Below are 25,715 nucleotides of genomic sequence, written 5' to 3' on the forward strand. Positions count from 1 at the left end.
GTTTTCTAATGGCCCATTCAAAGATGTGAACAGAGCATCACAGTTTATACACTAACTGGAGAAATAAACATTAAATATTTACAAACCTAAAAAAATAAAAGCTGCTGTTCACAGGTCCCAGAGCACTTTATAAAGGGGAAGAACCCGTGAGAATTAGTACTGAGCCCAAAATATTTTAAATTGAGAAATACAAGGTCTAAGCTTTCTTTGTACTTGCACTTTGTAGTTTAAAGCAACTGCTTGGAGCAGTTGAAGAGCAGATACGAACACCTTTGCACTCAGAGTCTAATAATTACTGCATCTGCAGATATCAAAGTTTTGTTATTGAGACATCTGGAGAAACTGTTACTTGACAATATTGAGGGATGTGCAGACGCAGTTCCCATGTTTCTTCTTGTCTATGATTAAAGATTAATTTACAGATATTTATTCACAGTTAATTGAGATTTAATTATTTTTCCTGAATGGTTAGGTATGAATTTATCCAAGTACACCATTTGTGTTCACCATTCTTGCTCCGCAGTCATTTTCTTGTGTTTCAAAGGTCAGTTTATTGTCACGTGTACCAATGAAGGCACAGTGAAACTCGAATTATCATACAGTCATATTAAAAAAGCAACAAGACACACAACTACATAAAAGTACTGACCGGTCATTGAAGTTCACTCTCAGTTGAGCAATGGGAGACATTCAGAAGCACTCATCAGAATAAGAGTGCTATTTTTTTAAAAGCTTAAAATTATTGAAAAAAATCAATACATACACGCACGTGTATACACACACAAACCAACTAGCTAAGTTTAATTCCCTACAAGTTCTCACAGTTTGGTGGACAGCTGTTTCTTCCCATGGATTTCAATGGGCTCACTGAGTTTATCTTTGCTCTGGCTCAGCAGGTTGGTTTCCCAGAATGAATGGGAAGAAAAGGCTGTTCACAGAACAATAAATAAATGTGAATTTACTTTTTATTTGGTTTAATTAAGCTAATATAAATGTATTTAATTATTTATGTAGCAAGTGTTGCTTAGTGTTATGATGTATCAGTTTTGTAACTGTGCCTACATGTATTTCAATGTTTGTGATTGCCAGAGGCATATCATTGAACAAATAGCTTTGATACCTGGTAAGCCTGAGATCATTGCTTCAGTGGGCACTGTTGCCAGTTTGGGACCTGGCACAAATGCCCAGAGAGACTTTGCTATACTGGACTGCTCAATCAATTGGGAACCTTATTTCTAGTGGAAGGCTGTGCCTGCAAGCATGCTACAAGAAAAAGTGTGTTTCAAAGCTAGGACACCAGTAAACTCAAGATTTCCCCATGGCTCCAAGTAATCTACTAGTGCAGAGCAGAATTTAACGGAGCAGCCTTTGTATAGTCTTGAGCAGTTGCCCAATTAATTGATAAATAATGGCTGATCTGAATAGGTTTAATTAGAAGATTAGGCCGATGATTTATATTCTACCAGCAATGCAAAAAATAACCTTAACATACTTGGGAGTGCTAGTGCAGGATTCCCAAAAAGTTCATCTGCAAGTCGAATCGGTAGCAAAGAAGGCAAATGCAATGCTAGCATTTATTTCAAGAGGCTAGAATACAAAAACAGGGATGTAATGTTTGAATATTGTGAGCAATTTTGGGCACCATATCTGTGGAAGGATGTGTTGGCCCTGGATAGGTCCAGTGGAGGTTTGCAAGAATGATCCCAGGAATGAGTGGGTTAACATACGATGAGCGTTTAATGGCAATGGGCCTGTACTCACTTGAGTTTAGAAGAATGAGGGGGGACCTGATTGAAACATACCGAATAGTGAAGGGCTTGGATAGAGTAGATGTGGAGAGGATGTTTCCACTAGTGGGAGAGTCCAGGACTAGAGGTCCTAACCTTGGAATTAAAAAACGTTCCTTTAGGAAGGAGACACGGATGAATTTCTTTAGTCAGAGGGTGGTGAATCTGTGGAATTATTTGCCGCAGAAGGCTGTGAAGGCCATCAATTGATATTTTTACGGCAAATATAGATAGATTCTTGATTAGCACGGGTGTCGGGTAATGGGTAGAAGGCAAGAGAATGGGGTTAGGAGGGAGAGATAGATCAGCCATTAATGAATGGCGGAGTAAACTTGATGGGCCGAAAGGCCTGATTCTGCTCCTATCACATGACCTTATGAACTTTGTAAGAGCAGAGAGAGTTTTAGAAGACTGAACATTTGATGAGTTTGCTGGAGGAAGAGCCAACAGTTTAAGGAAGAAATGGGTTCAAGGCAGCTGAAGCTGCTCAGGAGATGAGAGATGGAGATGCGGGGAATGAGGGGTGTGATACGAGTGTTGGGCTAGTTAGACACGATTGCAAGAGCCACAGTATTTCTATCTGCATTTAGTACTAGATAGAGTAGTAGAAAGGGAAAGAAAAGGTCCATATTGTGAATTCAAATTAGCAGAATAATTCAGTTTCTGTGTAAGTTTCTGTACAAGCAGTAATATGTTTTCTCAGAACTGCATCCAATATTGTATCATGGAACAAGTTTCATAAATATAGTCATTTCAAACTGACACGGTGGAGAAGCCCAGATCTCTCTGGATCGGTGCTTGAAATATGCTTGAACGGTGAAAATGCAAACACTGCTCTCCTACAAAACTTGAAGAATGGGATATCGGGCTGCCCAGATGATAATCTTGATTACAAAACTCCCTCTCGTACCTTTATAGCGATACTATTGACTGCTTAGATCGTAGGTTCAACAAAATGAGAATAACATGTGGAAGATTCTTAAAAGAAAACAGAGGTTTGGGTCAGGACACCAAATGTAAGACCATACATGTCATACAGATGTCCCAGTTGGTTGAGACCATACGTACGTGTGCGTTCCTGTATGAGTTGGATGTGAGTCTGCTTTTCTCTCGATGTAGACTGTAACGCTGCGTTTCCTACTTCCTTATTTCACGCTCAGTTGCATATTTAGTGGATAGACGACTGAGTGGTGGAGCAGGTACCCATTTCCTGTTTCTTCATGAACTATTCCATTGCTTGTGCTACAGCTTGTGTTCGATGTTAAGGCACCGTTCTCTTGTCACTGCATGCACTCACCCATCTGTGCTCTATACTCCATTTAAAACTGTTCTCTGTCTTGCTACAGCTTCCCACAGCCAATCCACATATGTTGCAATATTTGGCTGTAACTTATATATTGACAAGTCATTGACGTTCACTCTCAGTTGAGCAATGGGAGACATGAATACTCTTGCATTTTCCAAGTTGCAATAAGGCTTTATGTGTAGACAGGGAACTGTAAATGCTGGTTTACAAAAGAAGACTCAAAGTGCTGGGATCTGTGGATCAAAGAGCATTTCTGGAGAAAATGGATAGGTAATGTTTCAGGTCAGGGGCGTTCTTCAGAAGAAGAGTCCCGTCCTGAAACACTACTTATCCCTATTCTCCAGAAATGCCACTTGACCTCCAGAGTTGCTCCAGCACTTTGTATTAAGTTTTAATGTGTGTGTAGCATACCTTTTAGATAGCTGAATCCAACATCATGTTCTTTGTATTCTGTGACTGATGGAATTGAGGGAAATGAACCAATTGATTGTATAGTGTGTATAGTATAGTGAAGTCAGATGTAGGTCATTGTAAACACATGCAGTAAGCATCCTATTCAAATATAATTACAATGTAGTTGAACCACGAAAGAACAAAATATTATGGTGAACCTTTCCTTACATTTAATTAACTTTACCTCCCCTTTGATATTGTACCAATGCTTTTCAGTTGATGTGTTGTGACACTTTTAAATTGGAAACCAGAGAACTAAGTCATATTATCCAAATGGAATTGCACTTTTGCTTATGTTTTCTCTTGCCTCAGAATCTACAGGTAATTTGATTTTAAAACCTTAATGTTAAGAGCTGACTTCTGCATCTGCCTAAAAGATTCCACCGTACTTTTAATTGACAAATGTGAGCAACCAAATACTACCGTAATAATCAGCATTCAGTGCAGTAATTTTACTTTGGGAGTCGGGTGCGTAAGGATAAGACTGATTATGCAAATAAAAACATAAACCTAGGGGGGAAAAATAATTATTTATGTGTAGGAAAGAACTGCAGATGCTGGTTTAAACTGAAAATAAACACAAAAAGCTTGAAGTAACTCGGCGGGACTGGCAGCATCTCTAAAGTGAAGGAATAGGTGACGTTTCATGTTGAGTTCCTTTTTCAGACCAGTTAGGGATAAAGAGAAACGAGAGATATAGACGATGATGTAGATAGATAAAGAACAATGAATGAAAGATATGCAAAAAAGTCACGATGATAAAGGAATCCCTTCCTCCCCCCCCCATGCAGGTCGTACCAGCTTCTCGTTTCCACCCAATAAACAGCTAACAATGGCCTGTTTCCTTTATCATCTTTTTTTTTTGCATATCTTTCATTGATTGTTCCGTATCTCTCTACATCATCATCTATATCTCTCGTTTCTCTTTTCCCCAACTAGTCTGAAGAAGGAACTCAACCCGAAACGTCACCTTTTCCTTCACTTCAGAGATGCTGCCTGTCCCACTGAGTTACTCAAGCTAATTACTTAGGTGGAAATTACGAGGCTGATTTGGTTTAGCACCATTTCTGATCATTTTTTCCCAAACTGATTGTTCTTGTTCAGAGGCTGACATGCATTAGTGAATGTTACTTGCTGGAGGAGGGCAGATTTTCCACCATTTGCAGTTTTGACTTCAGTCAATGTTGCAGCAACGCTGATTAGCTTTTCAAACAATGCTTAATTGTCCCAATCGTCATTTGCTTCAGGAATCTTGGATTCAAACCAACCTCAATACGAGTTATTTGACAATAAGCATAAGGGTAAGCTTAATGGATTGTTCCCTTGGTGGGAAATTTAAGAGCAGAAATCAACATGAAATCTGAGCTATTCATCTCCGTGATCTTAGAGATGAGATGTGCATCTCACTGTAGGTGGTTATAGTTCAGTCATTCAGCTCTGATGCTCTTCAACTGCTTTATGATTTGTGAGCATTTTAGTGAAAATGTGTAATAATCTGAATGGAATAAGACAACACACACAGTAAGCTACCTGCATTTTATAAATTAAATATTTATTGGAAATTGGATTTACAGTATTGCTTTTGTTTTAGCATGAATCATTTATTTGGTGAATTTAGTTGTACCAGATTAAGCCATGAGAAGAAACTGGGAAAACCCATTACTGTAATTGGTATATGATGAAGCCAAAGTATCAATTTAAAGTAACTAGGTCCAGTAGATACAAATCATTGATAATAACTGGTTTATGGAATCAAAAATAAGTTCAGCCCATATAACCCTTGCCTTTATAAATCAAATATTAGAGAAAAAAATCCCCAAAAAGTCCTGGTTTCAAAACTTTTCATATGTTAAATTAAAGCCATGGAATAAAAAAACCTAATTCCATTTCTGTTTGGCTGACATGACTGGGAGAAGGCATTCTTATTAAATTGTACTGTCCATCAAATCTGATGGCAAAGCATTGAAGTAATGTCCTGCCAATGTCGAAGTCATGCATGATACATCAAGGAACAGTCTCTATCATCCTAAGCCCAACCTCAGGCAGACCTTTGTGAAATGTGGGAGATATCACCTGGAATATAGGGTCATCACTTGATCACAAGAAGGGTAATCCTTGGACGTCACCTGTTTGCAAACTAATCTAGGGTATGCTGCCTTGACAGTTTGAGATAAATAGGGAAAGGGGCAGTTAGTGCTAAAACTCTTTATCTGGTATAGTGGGAAACAGGAAAGGTTTTGAGAGCTGCAGCAGCTATGCCAGTTGTTACATAAATAGTATGTCCAAAGGTAGGTTTCATGGCTTGCTTGCTAATATGTGCTTATTGCCACCCTGGCCTCTCCCTGCTCTCTGCCCAGGAATGTAGATGCTGCTCTGGACCTAAACCTGAGTCTAGGCCAGAAATTGCACGTGAAAGCCGAGAAGCAGCATCATCATTCGCATGATGGACCTGTAGAGCTCCATTAGAAATTAAATGCATGACTTCTGAATACCATTCCAAATGGCATGTCACAATTGTGCTTTCCTATAGGCAGATGATGTATATTGCAATGGGTGATCATAGGAGATACATTGTCTGGCTTCCTACAAACCACTGAATAAACCCTCTTGTGACTGTCCTCAGTACCTGAGATCAGTGAAAACTGTTCGCATTTTGCTGCTTCAGTAACTTTTTTGCATTTAAAATGGCTCTGGCTGATTTTGGTTGAACTGGTGTGTTTATTAAATATCATAATGAATGATGATGTGTCTCTTCTCTCACACAGTGGCATCTGCTAGTATGACAAGACTGGCTCGTTCCCGCACAGCCTCGCTGACCAGTGCCAGCTCAGTCGACGGGCAACGTCCACGTATTTGCACCCAAACCAACAGCAGTGACAATGTTGGCCAGGTTACTCAGAATATGTCACACACCATGGAGGTGTCATGTTAAAAGGTGATCGAAGGTAGAGAAAGAAGCATGGCTTAACCCTAGCCACTTTGGAGGATGTTTGTTCCTTACTAGTTTGGGTATAGGGCAATTAAAAAGTGTAGAGATTGTTCCCTTCCTTCACTGTAGCAGTCTGCAGTTTTCTAGCCTAACTTGAATAAAGGCTGCCTACTGCTTTTCTTTCTTGCATGAGTTGCAGTCAGTGAATTTTATTTTGGTAAATGTAGCTACCTGATCCTTTCCAACATGTTAGCAGGCTTTCACAAGACCTGTTTTATTTTTGCCAGTCAGTCAATGTCATGGTACATATTAAGAGACTGTGCCAATATAATAGTAATCTTGTATTCAATTATTTTAATTTGTGCAAAGGGAAAGCATCGCATTTTACGTAGTTTTAAATGTAGGGGCGTTTCCGAGCATTGGTGTGTTAACTAATTGTCCTAGATGCCTGTTCTTTAAGCTTTCTGTAACACAGGATACAAAAGAGCTGCTCAGATTACTGTAGATATAGTAAATCTGGTTCCATTACTAAATGTTTTGTAGATAATTTATTTCCCATTCCCCTACCCTAACTGGAATTTGGGCAATGGTAAAACAAAGACGTGAAAAGTTTATGGTAGTCTCATTCAGATCTTGTGATAAATGTAGTGTTATTGAACCTTTTTTTAGTATAATGATCCTTTGTTGTTGTTCTGATACTTGACAGCTGTGGATGCCACAATAATAATTAATTCAATTAATGTCACTAATAACCGTTTATGAAAATAAAGTCAGTGTGGTATTAAAAACAGCCTTGTCTCGGTCCTTGCTTTAATACAAGGGGAACATGTTATTGCCTCATGATATCACTTGTTCTCTTTAATCTTCTCTTGTTAGCAGTGCTGCCATATAGTATTGTTTCTTGAACTAATACAATAAACCCTTGTTTTAACGGACCATAGGAAGGGATTGGTGTCTGCTATTGCCCGCTATAATCGAGTAAGAAATTACCGTTGTATAAGTAGTGGAAACAAACAATTACAGTTGCTGGTTAATACACAAAAGGACCCAAAAGAACTGGATTCACTCAGCAGGTCTAGCAGCATATCTGGAGAACATGGATAGATGATGTTTCACATTCAGACCCTTCTTCATATGCTCGATCTGGAACGGGACCTGGAATCCAGGTCAGTTGACAGACCCGGCCTGCTTCGGCCAGCGAAGAGGAGAGGACCAGTGGAGTCAATAGTCGTGGCCTGAGTGCAGGTAATGGTCAACGGTGGTGGTAGACGCCAGGGGTGGGGTCGGCAACTGGAGTTGGCGGTGAAGATCAGTAGGTCAGTCCGCTATAACCAAAATCAGTTATAAAGCGGTCTGTTAAAACGAGGGTTTACTGTAAAAGCAGGCTTTCATGGCATTTATATTATTTATCTAGCATGGACAGTCACATTGTCCTCTACCATTGTCCGCTGCTGAAGGTTTGCATGTTTATTTCCAATTCTAATTATCCTACTGTATAATGTCTTCTGCCATGTATGATGCTTGATAGTCATTCAAGTTCAAATTTGACCTCCAGTGCTGCCGGTGTGGAATTTGCATATTCTTCTTATGACCATGTGGATATCCTTCGGTTGCTTTGGTTGACCCCGCATCCCAAAAATGATAGGGATGAGTAGGTTAATTGCCCATTGTATGTTACCCCATGTGTGTTGGTAAGTGGCAGAACATGGAGGAAGTTGATGGGAATGTAGGTTGAATACAATGGGATTACTGTAAATGGATGCCAGATGGTCCAGTATAGTGCTGTATGACTGACCATAATATCTTTGCCTAGATTCAAATGTCTTCCGTGTCCCTCTTGTAATGTTCCCAAGCTACAGGTTCCTTGAAATATGAAGTGTTGTCTTGTTTGTAATTAGAAACAGTTTTAGCAATCTAAGTGCTAAATAGGTCACTGACTGGCAGTAAATAAACCAATAAGAAAAAGAAAATGAAGTCACATGAATTTTAAGTCCACCTACACAGATTCACAACTCATTCCATCAAAGACTTTTATTATAATTTAATGAAAATAATATCTACAACCTGAAAAACAGCAATAAAATTAGAAACATGTCAATTTAAGATCATGAAATGCCTTTTGGCCATTTGACCCACTAGCCTACATACCAACAAAATCATGGCTGATCATTAACATCAACTTCCCTTTCCAGCCCACTCCCCAGTGTTGTCAATCTCCTATAGGTGTCCAGAGTTCCAGAATCTTCCACATAACAACATTTGTCCTCAAGTAACCAATCTAAAATCATGTGATTGAAATTTCTGGAAAGTAGATTCTCAAGACATTCAATTTGTCAGTATCCATAGTCCAGCCCTATTAGGGGTTATCACGAGGTTAGAAAAAATGCCCATCCTATTGGTTTCACCTCAGAGGACAGTCTTTCATCCTGGGAATTATTCTGATTAATCATCTGCAAGGCAAGTAAATTCTTCCTTTGGTAGGGATCAAAAATGGAGTTATTGTTCTTTGGAAGTAAAACAAAAGGACAAAAAGCATTTATATAGCGCTTCCCATGATTTTAGGATGTTTGAAACCTGTTGTAGCTTATTATTGAATAATGAAGGAAAAGCAACATCTAAAAGATGTTGAACTCTTTAAGGCTATTGGTGGGGGTGGGTGTGGGTGGACGTAGGGAACTTTTGAGCAATGAATGGTGGGTGCTGGGGGGCATTTGTCTACATGGACTACGGAGGTATTTGCAGCATCTAGGAATCAATACATGTACAAAGGTAATGTAGTGACCATGGGATACCGAAAATGTGTAAGTGGGTAGCAAATAGTAACGGTAGCTATAAATTTGACATGGAGTACAGCAGACTGGAATTGGCATGATAGTAGTTGGAGTATGAAATGGAATATGAATGAGAGTAGTTCGAAGTGAACAGAACGGATTTGGAATGTTTGGTGGGAATTTGTTGGAAGTGATCAAGGTTCATAAAATATGGGTTGTTAAGGGGTAGTATTTGCAATATTTGGTTAACAGCCTGGAAGAAATAAAAATGTGTTATGGAATTATGACATAGAGGCCAGGTTTAGCAGACCGAAGGGAACATTTAAACTAATGGTGAACATTGGACATGCTGAAACCAACACGAATAGATCTGAATTATCAGAATATATTCTGTATAATGGAGGTTAACACATGGCTTCTGGAGATTCTGCAGTTAATACTAAATAGACAATGTTAGTTTACTTCAATTTATAAAGCTATGAAGAGTTTGTATAGGAAACTTGGTTGATTTCAGTTGTTTTTCTGGATGTGTATAACTCTTATAATGTAAATTGGTATTGATAAGAAATAATCTTCAGAAACATTAAATATGATGCAGTGTTGCCATCTGCTGCTCCAGAAGCATTATGAAATAAAGAACATATTTGGCTAGAATTTTCACTTTCAAAGCTAGTCTTCTGACACTGACCACATGATAGTATAAGCTCTTTGTTTTGAATAATCTATTAGGTTAACCCAGTGGTGACAAGGGCGAGTTCAACTGGGTGGAGAGATGTACAAAGTAAATCACTCTATCAATAAATTCAATCTATAAACATTCAATGGTACATTTTAAATCCTAGTGCTCCTTTAAGACACGGTTGAATTGCATACTTGACTCCCTGATCCCATGATATCTAAAATAAGATGTTTATAGTTGGGGCACCCCAGGCAATCCAACTGGATCTGTTCACAGTGGCTTGGAGATGAGACAAGCTCAGTTCAGCACATTTGTAACCTCTCTGCGTCGTTGCTCTTTATGAACAAACTCGAGCTCTTCTGTCTGTTTAGTTGGGATCTCTGACCTTTTCAGGATGAGGTGCTGCCAGCACGAATGATTTTGAAAAGTGCATTGATGTTATTATTTTTTATGGCATCTCGGCATGCAGACACCACCTGGGTTTTGGGTTTCCCAACTGAAAGGGCAGAAAAAAACAATTAAAAAAATTAATGTCATCAATGTACCAAGAACAACTTCCATAACTAGTTTAATGTTTTCAAGGTCAGTTTTCAGATAATAGGGTCTGAAACATTTTTTAATTAATGAATGATACGTGGACATCAGTGCTAAAGCTACCATTTTTTATTGTCTACTCTTAATTTCCCTTGAGGTGCTGGTTACCCACCTTTTTGAACTATTAAACTGCTCTGGTTAAGGTACTCCCATAATGTTAGGCAGGGAGTTCCAAGAGTTAGACCCTGCAACAATGAAGGAATATTTCCAAGTTCAGATGGTGTGGAGGGGAACCAGCACCCTAGGGTTTTTTCCAAACCCTACTTCCTTTGTAATTATAGATAATGAATTTGAGGGGTGCTATTGAAGTAACTTCAAAGATTTTCATCTGAAATGCAAAAATAACAGCCAGCTTCACTAACCTCATGAATATCTTCTCTATCTTCACGTTCTACAATAAGTGCAATTGTCTGTCACTAACAATAAGATCAACTTTTCAGTTGCATCACCTGTTTCCTCCTTTTCTCACCCTCTAAAATTCCCACTGCCCTTGCGTTAAAATCAATCTTCTCATAGTTTCTCTTCTTCCCTCGTATTCTCTTAGCTGATGTATAGATTTAACTCCTGCTCCCTTGATCTTATCTTACTAAACGACTGACTATTTAACACAGAGCCAGCAAATGAAGTGATTAAATTATTAAATGTTTTATTACTATCTGCCAACATCAGACTCAGGTTGTCCTCCATCCTTGCAAACTTGTGCACCTTTTCCAACTTCCTTTAATCAAACTATTTAATGTGCTAACAAGTGTCATATCTGTGCAAGCTTTCCCACAACTGCAAATCTGAATCACACCAGTCTGGTCTCTTTACCTTTTACCAGTCACAAGTGACAATGACAAAAGTCACTGCAGCACAGATAAACAATTAATTCCCATTACTTTCACCCTATCTCAACTCTTCAATTCCTCTCCACCATTGGCTAACTAGATGGAATCACATTTACTTTTTTATTCAGTCACAGTAACCTGCTCTAACCCACCTCGCAGGCGTCCCGCCCTCTGGATCGCCTGATTTACTGCTCGTAGACAGCTCAGAAGCTCTGTGTGGTTGTTACACCGAATCTTGTAACCATTTACCAAGTCTCGATTTAAATCGTAAAGTTCCATATATCCCTTCTTCATATTTGTCCTAAATGGAGAAAGTAAAAAAAGACTAGAGAAGAAAAAAAAGTGACAACAGATAAGCATTATTTGAAAGCTGTCCTTGTAATTTGTTGATTTATAATAAAACATCACGTGAATTGTGAGCCAGAGGAAAGAATGTGGGAGGAAAGTTGAGGGAGGAGAGAAATAGGTGCAAATCCAGGTGGGCCACAGAGGAGGGTGGTTGGGTTGTTAAAGATTACCTAAAATTGTAGAATTCAATGTTCAAACTGTTGGGTTGTACGCTACCCAAGTGGAATATGAGGTGACGTTCCTCCAGTGAGTATGTGGCATCTGGCTTCACAATTTTTGACTCTTCAATCCTTCTGTCTCACACCTGTATTAATCTCTGGCTTTTGTTCCAACCATCTGCCTATCACCACCCCACCCCCCACCTTTGTCTACCTGCCATGCTTTGTGCTGCCTCTCCTCCCTCCCAATCAATCTGAAGGGTCCTGAGCCGAAGCGTCGCCTATCCATGTTCTTCAAAGATGCTGCCTGACCCGCTGAGTTACTCCAGCACTTTGTGTCCTTTGCTTCTCTTCCTTCCCGGTTCTGATGAAGAGTCTTTGAAGTGACAGATTGTCTCTGTGTCTCTTTGCATACATGTTGTCGGTGCAGGCTCCGAACAGTTAAGTGGTTTCCAGTATTTTCTGTTTTGATTTCAGATTCATGAGCAACTGCAGTTTTTTGATTTTCCTCAGCTGCTTCTCAAGTTTAGAATTGATGATGTTTGTTGATGATGAACTTAGTTCCATTTACCATGTCAAAAATGGAATCAGCTGGTGCCTACATGCAGCACGATCGGGATAGCATTTGCAGAGAAGTGGCAAGATACTTTTGTACCATACAATTGCTGGGCAAGGTCAAAGGAGGATAAGTGATGGACATCTCACACTCTAAAAAGCAGACACCAATGACAAGATTTATCATAGCCTACAGTGCATTGCACAGCTTGTGATCAACTGTGAGAGGGTACCTGAAGATCAAGATCCCCAACCTTTAAAGGTATATTCGGATCCTCCTGGAAAATGTGCAAAGTCCACAGAGTCCTGAGAAACTCTGGTCCAAGAGGAGGGCCAACATAAGGATGGCACAGAGTAGCAAGTTCACGTATCTAAGGGCCAGAGTAAACAGTGAAGGAGCACGCCATCTCACAAACCATCTCCTCTAAAACCAGAAAATACTGGGAGTACTCAGCATGTGGAAAGAGAATGAGTTAATGTTTCCAGTCCAGCATTTCCATTTTTATTGCACATATTTTCACAAACTACCCATCCATCTGTCGCACCACCTACCCTATGTGTGCATGGGACTGTGGTTCCCACACTGGTTCAATGATAACCTGAAACCCCACGGAATGGTCGTGGAAGGAAGTCATCATTGACCCTAAAATGTGCTTCATAGGAAGAGGACTCTGCAATTGGGGACAGGAAATAAATATTGGCATTACCCAGAAAGCCCACCTCTCATGAATTAATTAAAAAAGCTAATACACCTATTCTTCAAATTAAAGCATAGGAACTTTAACATACACGGAAAATAGCAGCTGAGGCCTCGGGTTAGCTCCTTATTCAAAATAATCCAATTTTGATAATGTCATTAGAAATACATAGTTAAAAATTCAATGCTGGAAATCTAAAATAAAAATGGAAAATGGTGGAGATATTCAGCAGGTCAGGCACGCAGCATCTATTGGGAGAAAGACCACAGCTAGTATTTTATGTTATTGATCATTCAACTGATAGACTGTTATGTAGCAACACAGCATCCATTACTCACACGTCTCCCATTAGACGAGAATCTTCTGCCCGAATCAGTAAGCTACGGACCAGATTGGAATGGTCGGCCATCTCTGCAGTGAGCTTTTGGTGCACGGAATGATAACCATCTAACTGTTTGGAATGAATAGTTTAAATCAGCATATCTGTGTGAACAAACACTCAATTGGTTTGCCACAGCAGTGAGATACCATTTGATCAGAAACAAAAAGGCTGTACAAGGAATACATCAATTTACATTAAATAAAAAATATCAATCACTAACATACGTTTTGTCCCTCTATCCCAACTGGCTCATAAAGTTTACCTGGTTGATCAGTATTATATGCGTGCATGTTAGGTTTTGTGTATGACTTCACATCTGCTATCATAAAAATAAATATAATTTCTGAGTAAAGTGAAAACAATCAAAAAATGAATGTGCATTTGCATAGACGGGCTGATTAGGAATAATTAATGATTTTGTACATCAGAGATCGTGTCTTACGAATCTGATTGTCTTTTGAAGAAGTAACTAAAAAGATTGACGAGGGCAATGCCTATTTAGATTTCAACAAGGCATTTGATAAGTTACCACAGGGCTGGCAGTTCCAGGAGATTAGATCACATGGGATGTAGAGAGAACTAGCAATGGGATAGAGAATTGGCTTCATGTGAGGAAGCAGAGGGTGACGGTGGAATGTTGTTTCGCGGCCCGTGACTAGTGGTATCCCTCAGGGATCGATGCTGGGCCATTGCTGTTTATGGTTTATATCAATGATTTGGATGAGAATCTAAACATGGAATGGAAACAAGCCCTTCAGCCCACTGAGTCCGCAACAACCAACGATCACCCGTCCTACACACTCGGGTCAATTTACAGAAGCCAATTAACCTACACACCTGTACGTCTTTTGAAAGTGGGATGTAACTGGAGCACTCGGAGAAAACCCATGTGGCTATAGAGAGACCTGAGAACATTTGTGGGGACAGAGGTTGGTGACCTTTCATCTGAAATGGTCAGTTTTTTGCACAGACCTAAAAGGCTAGATAACTGAAATTGTTGAATTAATTGTTAAGTTTTGAATTGTATAACATGCCTAATTGAAATTCAACTGGCAGAGAAATGTTTCACATTAACATGTCAACCAATGAGTCAATTTAAATGAAGACTGATGGCATTGCCCAAAACATTTAACAAACTTTCTCGCTGCACTACTGCACCTTATTTCTAACAAATATCCCATTGGAGTGTAGCTAATATTCTGAATGAATGGGAATCTATCGGATCTTTGATGATTACATTCCAAAGCCAACCTCGCTCTAAAACCAAGGACACCCAACATTGATGGTCGAGCAGCAGTGTGCACTTTGTACATGCTCGGGAGCTGAGCTGATGCATTAGAGAAAATTAACTTTAAATAGGTGCAGTAGGCCATTCAGCCTGTCGAGCCAGCACCGCCATTCAAAGAGATCATGGCTCCACAATCAGTACCCCGTTCCTGCCTTTTCCCCATACCCCTTGATTCTGCTAGCCCTAAGAGCTCTAACTCTTTTTTGAATGCATCCAGTGAATCTGCCTCCACTGCCTTCTGAGGCAGAGAATTCCACTACTTTCTGTGTGAAAAGGTTTTTCCTCACCCCCGTTCTAAATGGCCTACCCCTTATTCTAAAACTGTGGCCCCTGGTTCTGGACTCCCCCAACATTGGGATCATGTTTCCTGCATCTAGCGTGTCCAATCCCTTATGAATTTTATGTTTCTATAAGATCCCCACTCATCCTTCTAAATTCCAGTGTAGATAAGCCGCTCCATTCTTTCATCACGACAGTCCCGCCATCCCGGGAATTAAACTTGTGAACCTACGCTGCACTCCCTCAAGAATGTCCTTCCTCAAATTAGGAGACCAAAACTGCACTCAATACTCCAGATGTGGTCTCACCAAGGACCTGTACAACTGCAGAAGGACCTCTTTGCTCCTAAACTCAATCCACTGGTTATGAAGGCCAACAAGTCATCATTAGCTTTCTTCACTGCCTATTGTACCTACATGCTTACTTTCAGTGACTGATGTACAAGGATACCCAGGTCTTGTTGTACTTCCCCTTTTCCTAACCTGACACCATTCAGATAATAATCTGCCTCCCCGTTCTTGCCAATGTTGAAACAATTGTCCTCTACCAACCTGTCCCCAGTACAGAACATCAGCAACACCAAACAGTAATGTTTCTCGAGCAAAAAACAAACTGCTAGAGAAACTTAGGGATGGGAAGCATTTGTGGAGCAAAATGAACAGACATTTCAGATTGGGACCTTTCTATGGGCTTGTGGACTCCAACAGTCTGAAGGAGGGTCTCAATTTAAAATGTTGGCTATCCGTTTTCCTCCATGAATGCTGCCTGGCCCACTGAGTTCCTCCAGTGCTCTGTTTTTTGCTTAAGATTCCAGCATCTGCAGTCTCTTGTATTTCCATCAATGTTTTTGGCAAGGAGGAGAGCGTGAGTGGGTGCTTAGAAAAATGAAATGCAATCTCATCATAATATGTGCCACTATGAGATGGATTGACATGGTCATTGCTGAACGACCGCTTGCCTGGTAGCCTGACCTGCTAGAGGATTTGCAGAATTTTCTGTTTTTATCTTTTCCTTTTTACTGCTGAATTGTTGATACCTAAAATATATACTTCCTCTGCAGATTAATAAAACACCATGAAAGTGATTTTTTGAGATCTCACCTCAGTTATTATACCAACAGCAGTTGAAAGTAACCTGTTTTATTGATTCTATGACGGGACTTTTGATATAAGATGCCTCCTTGTTCATCCCAAGAATCTCCAATTTGAACGGAAATGAAATACATTTTCATGAACATGTTAAAGATCTGACCCATAGTTTAAAATAGATAATGATAATTGGCATTAAGATTTACTGAATGAGTAATACACATACCTGAACAAGTATTTGGTGCAGCTCTTCAAAGTAATCAGGAAAGTCTGCTTCTACCTGGAGGTCTTCAATGACTAGAAACAATGCCAAAGATTGGATGATTTCACCAGTCAGGTCAATATCCTCTGTTCTAATGGTGACCTGTTGGGAACAATTGGAAGTGGTCAAAACCATAACACCAGGGAAAAGGCATTGATAGCAAGTATTGTAATGTAATCCAACTGGATTTATATAGTTCTGATGAAATAATTCCTTGAGTAATATGTGATATTTTGGTCCTTGTGCCAAAAGCAGCATATATTTGCCACGTACAGTAGAAATTTATTTAGTTGAGTTCTGACAGTTTTCCTCTTAAGGAAATCAAGGGATAAAAGCAAAGTGGAAGAGGGATTGGTTTGTTTACAATCTTATTAAATGAGAGGTGTTGGTATCATGTGTTTTTGACAAGATACTATATTCACTGTAAACACCACCCAGTCCTCAATCAGAGGATCAGATCTGAAGCTGCATACAATAAATGCAAAAGGAAAACAAATGAGCAATTTTTTTAGATGAACTGAAAACTGGCTGTCACATAGAAAACAATCTCTATTTTGGTAGTCACCAGTTTTCGAGTATTACAATTTTCAACACTCAAAAATATGCTGGCTGGTCCTCTCCAAAGATTAGGCTTATGAAGATGGCCTGCAGCCCAAATGAGCCTTTGACTAGGGTTGGGAATGGGACTTGGATCAGCAATTACCCAAATTTATCAGCAACCCTCTGATACACAGCAGTCTTCATGCAAAATTGGTATTGTTTTGCATTGTCATGTGTACTGAGATATAGTGACAATTTTTGATTTAGAGTCATAGAGTGATACAGTGTGGAAACAAGCCCTTCAGCCCAACTTGCCCACACTGGCCAAGCTACACTAGTCCCACCTGTCAGCTTTTGGTCCCCATCCCTCCAAACCCGTCCTATCCATGTACCTGTCTCACTGCTTCTTGAAAGTTGGGATAGTCTCTGCCTCAAATACCTCCTCTGGCAGCTTGTTCCATACATCCACCACCTTTTGTGTGGAAAAAGCTACCCTTCAGATCCCCATTAAATCTTTTCCCCTTCACCTTAAACCTATGTTCTCTGGCCCTCGATTCACCTCGTTTATGTGCTACCGAGTAGTATCAAATCATACTATTCATAAATACAATCAAGCCATACATAAGTACAATAAATAATGCAAAGGGAAACATATCAGAGTCAGAATATATTTTTCCAGCATTGTATCATTATCATTACAACGAAAAAGTTGAATATTCACAATGAGGTAGGCTGGTAGATTGGAACTACACTCTACTTACGAGTGAACTGTTCAGTATTCTGATAATAGAGGGGAAGAAGCTGCTCCTGAATCTGGTGGTATGTGCTTTCAGGCATTTGTATCTTCTTCCCCCAGTTAGGAAGGGAGAAACAAAATGGCATGTTGAGGGAGGGGGTAAAGAGATATCACAGGAGATGACAGAAAGTGATGATAAGTAGAGGACATCTGGGAGCAGTTAGCCACTTGATGTGGGATGAGGTGGGGCAGATTTGTTGCAGCACTTGATGGGGGGGGGGGGGGGGGGGGGGGGGGGGGGGGGAGCCTTGGTTATACTGCTTGGTGAAATGGACAGATGTGTGGCTGGCTGCATGTCAGGGACGGGAAGGATGCTAGATTAGGTGGAGTTTTAAATGTTTCACTTCAGTTATAGTTTCAGATTTTAACAGACCTGCTTCGTCAACCTTCAAGTTTCAGATGGAGAGGCACGTTAAAGATCAATCCATATAAAAAAACCTAACTACCTTTTATGGAACATTTAATGTGGAGAAGAGTTAGAGAGAAAAGTGAGAGATTAATTTGGATTACTCTTGCAAGGAAACAATACAAATATGATGGACATTTGGCCTCTGTGTAAATTTCTAATTAGTTTGCATCTGTAAAAGCAATTTTTTAAATTCAGTTTTATTTTATCAATTACATAAAACAACATTACCTCTCCATTCATATTCATTCTAATACTCAGCTGCCCACCATCTCTCAGGGACATGAAACAGACTTCCAATGGTGCATTTGGACACTCAATATCTTCAGCTAAGAGGAAGTTCTGATTCATCCACATTACTACCTGTAAACGAACAGCAAATATGGTAGAGGGGAATGAGCATAGTAACCAAAATCAAACAGCTCCATACATATCATGTTACACAAGGTTAATAATCATGGTCAAACAACACTAGAGAACTGTGTACCTAGCACCAATAATCTGACAACTGCACACTACAGTCCAGTAATCACAATTAGACATCTTCCTATACATTTAAGGGTGTACACAAATAGTTATCATGATTAATATTCTGCAACAACTGTGATACCAGTACGGTAACATTTCCTGTTCCTCGCTCATCCCCATTCAAAAGGCAAGCTAAGCAATCTTGGATATTATTTTGTTCTTTCAGATGATATAATTAATAACTACTGATAACACTGGGTAATAATTCTACGAATCCGTGCCTTCGCTGAAACCATTTTGATAATTTAATGAGAAAGAAATTTACATTTTACAACACAGCAGGAGCTAAATCTTTGGAAGAAAAGAAATTGGCTGGGACCAAGGTGGATTAACTCTCGGAGATTTGTGAAGTATGTTTCATGACAGTATGTCATAATGCATAAGTGAACTGCATATATACACAGAGTAGGAATTAGTGCGAGAAAATAAAGCATGCAGCGAGCTACATTAAGAAGGCGAGTACTGCTGTGTTAATCATATTAATTCAGAGTCCAATGAGTTATAGAGAAAATATTATAGAAAGTCATATGTTACAGAGCAAATGTCACTAATAGCAATGTTATAAACGGTACTGCAGTGATAAATGCCTTGATGGGATGGAATTTGTGTAAAATTTACTGTCCAAAAATGATAGGAGGTGACAACTTCAACAAGAGAGTCTAACCACTTCTCCTTGAAATTCAATGCCATGTCATTAGATCAGAAATTTCATTGAACTAACCACATAAATATAGTCAGAGCTGTGTGAAATGCAGTGAATGTTTAATTTCCTAATCCTGTCTCAGGCACTTTTTGAGGCAGCAGCTCTACCAGCTGTGCCACTGTGCCAACCTATTTTGATGACACTTAATCAATACCCTGACTTACTTGAACGTGATTTCAACTTTACTGATGCGCACTAAAGTGAAAAAGTTCACTTAGAAACAGACAAAGACAACAGTTAAGCCCATTCAAAGCTTTAATTTTAACGTCCGACGGGTGTGGTTCTAGAGACCCAGAGGCAACAGTATTACGTCTGAGTTCTCCAGCAACACACACAGAAATACCAGAAAACCGGGGTTAATATACCCCCCAGACTTAATATCAATTGCATGAGGTAATGTCACAGGAAACATCAGCCACCTCCAAATATGGAGTTGTTTTTCACTCTTTGCCAAAATCCAGGCACTCCAATGGCACCAGTAATCCTTCCCTGGCCCCTTCTTATCTGATTAACTATTCAACCTACTTTCAAAAACCTGTAATGGATCCGTGAACTATTAAACTTATCTTAAAAAACCGTTGCCATGATTTTTTTGGCCAAGTATCCCATCATGCAATAGCAATTGGCTTTTTACACCAGGAAAGCTTAAATATGACAACAACCGATTCGTAACTAATTCTTTCAATAGTATCACCATGTAGTGCTCCAACGTACCCTTTCTTTAATTCGTGACCCAGCAGCCAACTTACCCTTTGCATACGATCACTGATTGTGAAGGTGACATAGCTCTGAGTTTCGGGAACAGTTCCTGGAGTACGTAGTGCATACATTGAGAATCGTGGCAGCTGTCTTGTCAGTTCAAACACGTGGAACTGTATGCTGAGCAAAATTATTACAACATCATTCTCCACTTTCAATAACCTAAATATCTGCATCAAAGTTAACACTTTAATTATTTCTATAATTCAAGACATTGTGGAGATACTAATCCCTGGTTACTCAACACTTGTTTTCAGATTATTGGCCTGGGGTCTTTCACGATTGCCTTTTTACAATTCACTGTGGTCTTTTAATCGATTCCTCACAATACACTGGTAGGGCTTTTTCAGCACATTATGTGTCTTATGTACGTTTGCACAGGGATGGAACAATTTGGCAGTTTGCCATTTGAACATTGTCACATATTAGATCTGATAATGACTCGCTTAATAACAAGCAGCGGCATTAGATACATGTCAGTTTTAATCAGAAAATGCAAACATTTATCTGTAACCTACACTGTTTATGTGCAAAGACACAGTGAAAGACCCTGATCATTATATAAACAAGCACTGCAGCCAATATTGCACACTCGATTGTATAAAAGACACAAGGTTAATATGAATATAGGAACTCAAAATGCTATTCAACCTCTTAAGCTTACCATTTTGTTAATTACAGCATTGCCATTTTTTAATCACAAATCATTACCCTATGTGTTATCTAATAAATTAACAGTCAAATGTCAATCTTCTTTTAATGGGAAATTATTTCAGATATAGTTAGTAAATTAAGAAATGTTGATAAGGACATCTCCAGTCTCATCTTCAAACACACCATGCATTCCTGAACATGCATCAGCACATAAGGGCAGTTTAATGTTTTATTGAACAGGTGGAACCTTCTTCAAAGCAGAAATTTCTGATTGCGCACTACAACATAATTGTGAAATATATGCTCAAATCCTCAAGCAGAGCTTCAAACGTCTAGCTCGGAGCAAGAGAGGCATCCAACCATCCTCAGTGAGCATCTGCTTACTTTTGCTCTTAATTTACAAGAAAGTTATTTATGACATCAAGGTGAAGGCCAGCCTCAATTGAATATGGACCAAGTACTGGAGCGCTCAAACATGGCTGGTCATGCTTCATGCTTGTTAGTTGACTGGAGACCACCAAATTGTGACCGTACAGACTAAATACAAAACTTTTTTTTACCAAAAACTGAGTACACAAGTACAAGGCTATATGCTCAATGCACAGCGTTGACTTGCTGTACCACCCTGCGAAAGGATGTATTTCACATCTGGCGCATAACTGTAAAATACAGAGATGTTGTACAAAGACAAATGCTTAGACCACTCTAGAATTAAAGCTGTGTTTGTGTGCTAGGCAGCACCTGTGGAGAAATTAACAGTTTACATTTCAAGTTGATGTATTACATCATGATGTGACTGAAATATGGTACATTTGTCAGTAGTCATAAAAAGAGGATATCTGCAAGTTATATCTCATTCAATCTACACAGTACTCATCCAGTTTTTTCTCATAGCTTACCTGTTTCTATAGCCAACAAAAGCCTTAATGTGCAGGTCCACTGGTACATCTTTGGGTGGAATGATGGGAACTTGGATTTGTCCAGAGAGATTGTGTGCACTGGGATGAACCACATGAGACTCTCCATTAAATATACCCTCAGCGAAGATAAGTACAGCCCGAATGATGGTGTCTATATAAAAATACAGAGTTACTGTAATATAAGGGAATTGCAAATAAATTTAAACAAATGACCTATACTTAACCAGACAAAGTTTACTAAGTATACAAGATAGTTCACATTAATAAACACAATGTGCTGGAATAACTCAGCAGATCAGGCAGCATCTCTGGAGGATATGGATAGGTGACACTTCGACCCGAAATGCCACCTATCCATGTCCTCCAAGGATGCTGCCTGACTTGCTGATTTACTTCAGCACTTTGTGCTTATTTTGTAATCTAGCATCTGCAGTTCCTTGTGTCTGCTGCTCACATTAATGATTGGTTACCTCCATCAAAATGTGCCAAGTTTCTTTGCCCTGCCCTATTATGATGGGATGAAGGTCCAATTACAACCCAATGCCTTGGTGAACATGGGCACGAGGCACAGCTTTATAGGTGCATCCTTTTGGTACATAGATACTGAAATACAACTCAACCGATCTAATTTAAAAGCATCAATTGTAGAGCTTCAAGTGAGGGAACTAATCCTAATTATACAATCATGGAATAATAACCTAGAATTCCATTAAGATGCGTTTATATTCATGATGTTCAATCTCCCCCAATCAATGGCAAACTGGAGTCTCAATGGGTACATTTGAAATCCTTTTAAATCTTCATTAACTGTTTTCAGAACACTGTGTTCACGTTCATCCTTTGAGCCACAGTGCTTCAATTACTTTTTCCATAACCAGCTCATCCAAAGATACATAAGGTTGAAGAAATAAGGAACTGCAGATGCTGTTTTACTAAGGAAAAGCACAATATGCTGGGGTGACCCAGCGGGTCAGATGTCATCCCTGGATAGGTGGTGTTTCGGATTGCAACCTTTCTTCAGGAGGTACAAAAGGTTCCTTCCTTTAAGCATTCGTGTTAACTACAGTTAGCAATAATGTAAAACATCTTTAAAGCATTAAAATATGGTTATCTAATAAAATTATTCCTTTAACATAGGGATTGGTAAAAACATAAATGTCAATAAATGTGTAAAATATTGTGCTCAAATCTAGTATTTTTTTTTAAAATGCGTTATAATCTTTCAAAAGACCCTGGCAAATACATATTTTAAAAATCCTACTTTTATTTATATTCTCAATATTAAACAATGTTTGGTTAAAAAATGGCAGAGGGGTGCAATACTCTAATATATGGTCAGCTGATTTATTACTGATCGAAACTCGCTCGGCTAAAGACCTCTGTTTGTCTCATTCAATAAATCTGGTCAATGAATATTGCAGTTGTAACACTAAAACATAGCAAAAACCCCAATTCTCAATAGCACATAGACACAGCAGATAAAACTACAACCAATTCTATTTCTATATTCTTCAATTTCTGTCCTCCCCAAAAAAGTGGATCTGGAAACCATTTGTATTGATCAGTCCACCAGTTGTACATTGAGCTTGCGGATGTGTCAACCTCAGGTAAGATTGATGTACTACTTAACAAATGCTGTTGAGATTGTTAGGCTCAATAACTGTAAAAGTTGTCAGCTTATCTCAAAAAAGCTCTTTGCAGCATACAAATTGTCCATTGAGAAAATATTAAAGATCAGTGATGACTTCCAATTAAGTATAAAAAATGGTTGGTAAGTATCCAGGTAAATATGTTACCAAAAACATATTTGTGAGTTTGTGGCAATCACAAGGAGTTCATGGACAAAGGGAAAAATAGTGCTATTTGATACATTTTCTCAGCATGTCCCATTGTGCTGCACAGGGAAAGTAGTACTCATGAAATGCAAGGAAACTGGCAGCCAAATTGCACACAACAAAGTCTTTCAATCATGAAAGTGATGCGATAATAACCAAATATTCTGATTTTAGCAGAGTTTGTTCTAGGGTGCATATTGGCCAGAAAGAGCTCTCATGCTCTTTGTCCAAAATGGTCCTGCAGTAAATTGTCCCATTCATAATATAGCTTTTGTTCCCAACATTAGGGCATTGATAAAAAATCGGAACGAATGAAATATTCAAAAATAACTAAACAGCGAAGAAAAAGGGTGGTCACAGTGGCACAGGGTTAGTGTTGCTGCCTTACAGCGAATGCAGCGCCGGAGATCCTGGTTCGATCCCGACTGCGGTTGCTGTCTGTACGGAGTTTGTACGTTCTCCCCGTGACCTGCGTGGGTTTTCTCAGAGATCTTTAGTTTCCTCCCGCACTCCAAAGACGTACAGGTTTGTAGGTTAATTGGGTTGGTAAATGTAAAAATTGTCCCTTGTGGGCGTACGATAGTGTTAATATGCTGGGGTCTCTGGTCGGCATGGATGCGGTGGGCCGAAGGGCCTGTTTCTGAGCTGTATCTCTAAACTAAACTAAACCACAAATACATTAAAAGCATAAATGTAATAATAATCTGTAGAAATATTTTTTGAAAAGTCTAGAATTATTTTCAGTATTAATAATGACAATTGCAGCTCTGACTAAAAAGCAATAAATTACTTGATATTTTTATTGTTAACGACATATCTCAAGGTAAACTTACCATTGAATGTAGAAATGTTCAACTCCACATGAGGGCTTTGGTTAGCAGTGCCCATGTTAACAGACAAGCCTGTCTGCAGTTGTGTGTTAGCTGGAATAATGCCCATTTGCCCATCCCCGTCTCCTCCAAGGGCATTTAATGCAACCTAACAAAATGCAGCATATCCAGAATTAGTAGTGCAGCCACATTTCTTGATCATCAGTCATCCATATGTAATTCTCTCTTCCTGGCAGCAACGTGCATTTTTGATGTATACAGTAAACAGTTATTTTAACAGACCCCATTATAACGGATTTTGGTTATAGTCGATAGACCTGCTGAAGCCTCTGGCTTGCACCGCCTCTCCAGCCGCTTACAACCCTGGCTTCCAACGCCACCCTCGGCTCGCAAGTTGCACCTGCTAGCCCTTCCTCACCCACTGCACAGTCCGGGTGACGCAGCTGTTGTTTGCAGCTCACGTTGTAGCCCGTGGGAATAACGCTTTCCTCAGGACGCCACCATAGACAGGACATACTTGATCACAGTGGGGCTCCCTCCCCTCTCACCATTTGCCGTTTCTTCCTGCTGGCCGTCGTTTTGTCCGCACCTTGCTTCACCACCGCCTCCTCCCCCTGTCGCTGTCCACTCGGCAGCTTCTCCACCCCCCACATCCACCACTGCCTCCTCCTTCTCCCCGGAGTTGCTGACATACTCCACCTTGGAAGATTTTGGCAGTCGCAGGGAAGGAGGAGGAGGTGGTGCCTGTGGAGTGGGGAGTGGACAAAGCGACAGCCAGCAGGAAGAACCAGCAGCAGGTGAGAGGGGAGGGAGCCCCACAGTGTGTCTTGTCATTGGCAGTGGCCTGAAGAAAGGGCTGACAGCTAGAGGCTACAACGTCGGCCGCAACAGCAACCGGACCATGCAGTAGCTTGTGAAGAAGGGCTCGTTGGTGCAGACCAGCGGCATCAGTGTCTAGTTTTAAATTGAAATGACACATAGTGCTGGAGTAACTCAGCAGATTTAATTAGTCTGAAGAATGGTCCCAACGTCATTTATCCATGTTCTCCAGAGATACTACCTGACCCGCTGAGTTACTCCAGAACTTTGTGCCCTTTTGTGTATTAACCATCATCTGCAATTGTTTGTTTCAACCACATACAATGATAACACCTTACTCGGTTGTAGCTGATAATCAGTAATAACGGACACCATCCCCCCCCCATCCCACCAATGGTCTGTTGTAAAGAGGGTTTACAGTATTGTATTTTGAAAACCCCGGTCAAGCAAAAACACTGATTTCATACAGGAAAGCTCTGTATTGAATACTGAATCTGTATTGAGCATGCCTACACCAG

At 39.7% G+C, this 25,715-nt stretch overlaps 2 protein-coding genes across 8 annotated transcripts in view; one reads left to right on the forward strand and one right to left on the reverse strand.

Moving 5' to 3' along the window:
* The window catches only part of ndrg4 (NDRG family member 4), a 105,807-nt gene extending 98,542 nt beyond the window's left edge, over positions 1–7,265 (forward strand). For 5 of the 6 annotated variants that reach the window (XM_055648664.1, XM_055648665.1, XM_055648661.1 and 2 more), the window contains 2 exons: positions 2,948–2,986; positions 6,312–7,265. In XM_055648664.1, the coding sequence (XP_055504639.1) occupies positions 2,948–2,986; positions 6,312–6,478 (206 nt within the window). In that variant the 3' untranslated portion in view covers positions 6,479–7,265. The remainder of the gene's footprint in view (positions 1–2,947; positions 2,987–6,311) is intronic. The other variant, XM_055648662.1, reaches the window with a different exon arrangement.
* Positions 7,266–9,106: 1,841 nt separating this feature from the next.
* The window catches only part of bbs2 (Bardet-Biedl syndrome 2), a 48,176-nt gene continuing 31,567 nt past the window's right edge, over positions 9,107–25,715 (reverse strand). For both annotated transcript variants that reach the window (XM_055648659.1, XM_055648660.1), the window contains exons 11-18: positions 24,382–24,526; positions 21,693–21,864; positions 20,130–20,259; positions 18,381–18,512; positions 16,372–16,509; positions 13,447–13,559; positions 11,502–11,650; positions 9,107–10,421 (exon numbers count right to left, since the gene is read on the reverse strand). In XM_055648659.1, coding sequence (XP_055504634.1) covers positions 10,315–10,421; positions 11,502–11,650; positions 13,447–13,559; positions 16,372–16,509; positions 18,381–18,512; positions 20,130–20,259; positions 21,693–21,864; positions 24,382–24,526 — 1,086 coding nt within the window. In that variant the 3' untranslated portion in view covers positions 9,107–10,314. The remainder of the gene's footprint in view (positions 10,422–11,501; positions 11,651–13,446; positions 13,560–16,371; positions 16,510–18,380; positions 18,513–20,129; positions 20,260–21,692; positions 21,865–24,381; positions 24,527–25,715) is intronic.

Source organism: Leucoraja erinacea, chromosome 17 (genome assembly GCF_028641065.1).
Source record: "Leucoraja erinacea ecotype New England chromosome 17, Leri_hhj_1, whole genome shotgun sequence".
In the NCBI taxonomy this organism is placed as follows: Eukaryota; Metazoa; Chordata; class Chondrichthyes; order Rajiformes; family Rajidae; genus Leucoraja; species Leucoraja erinaceus.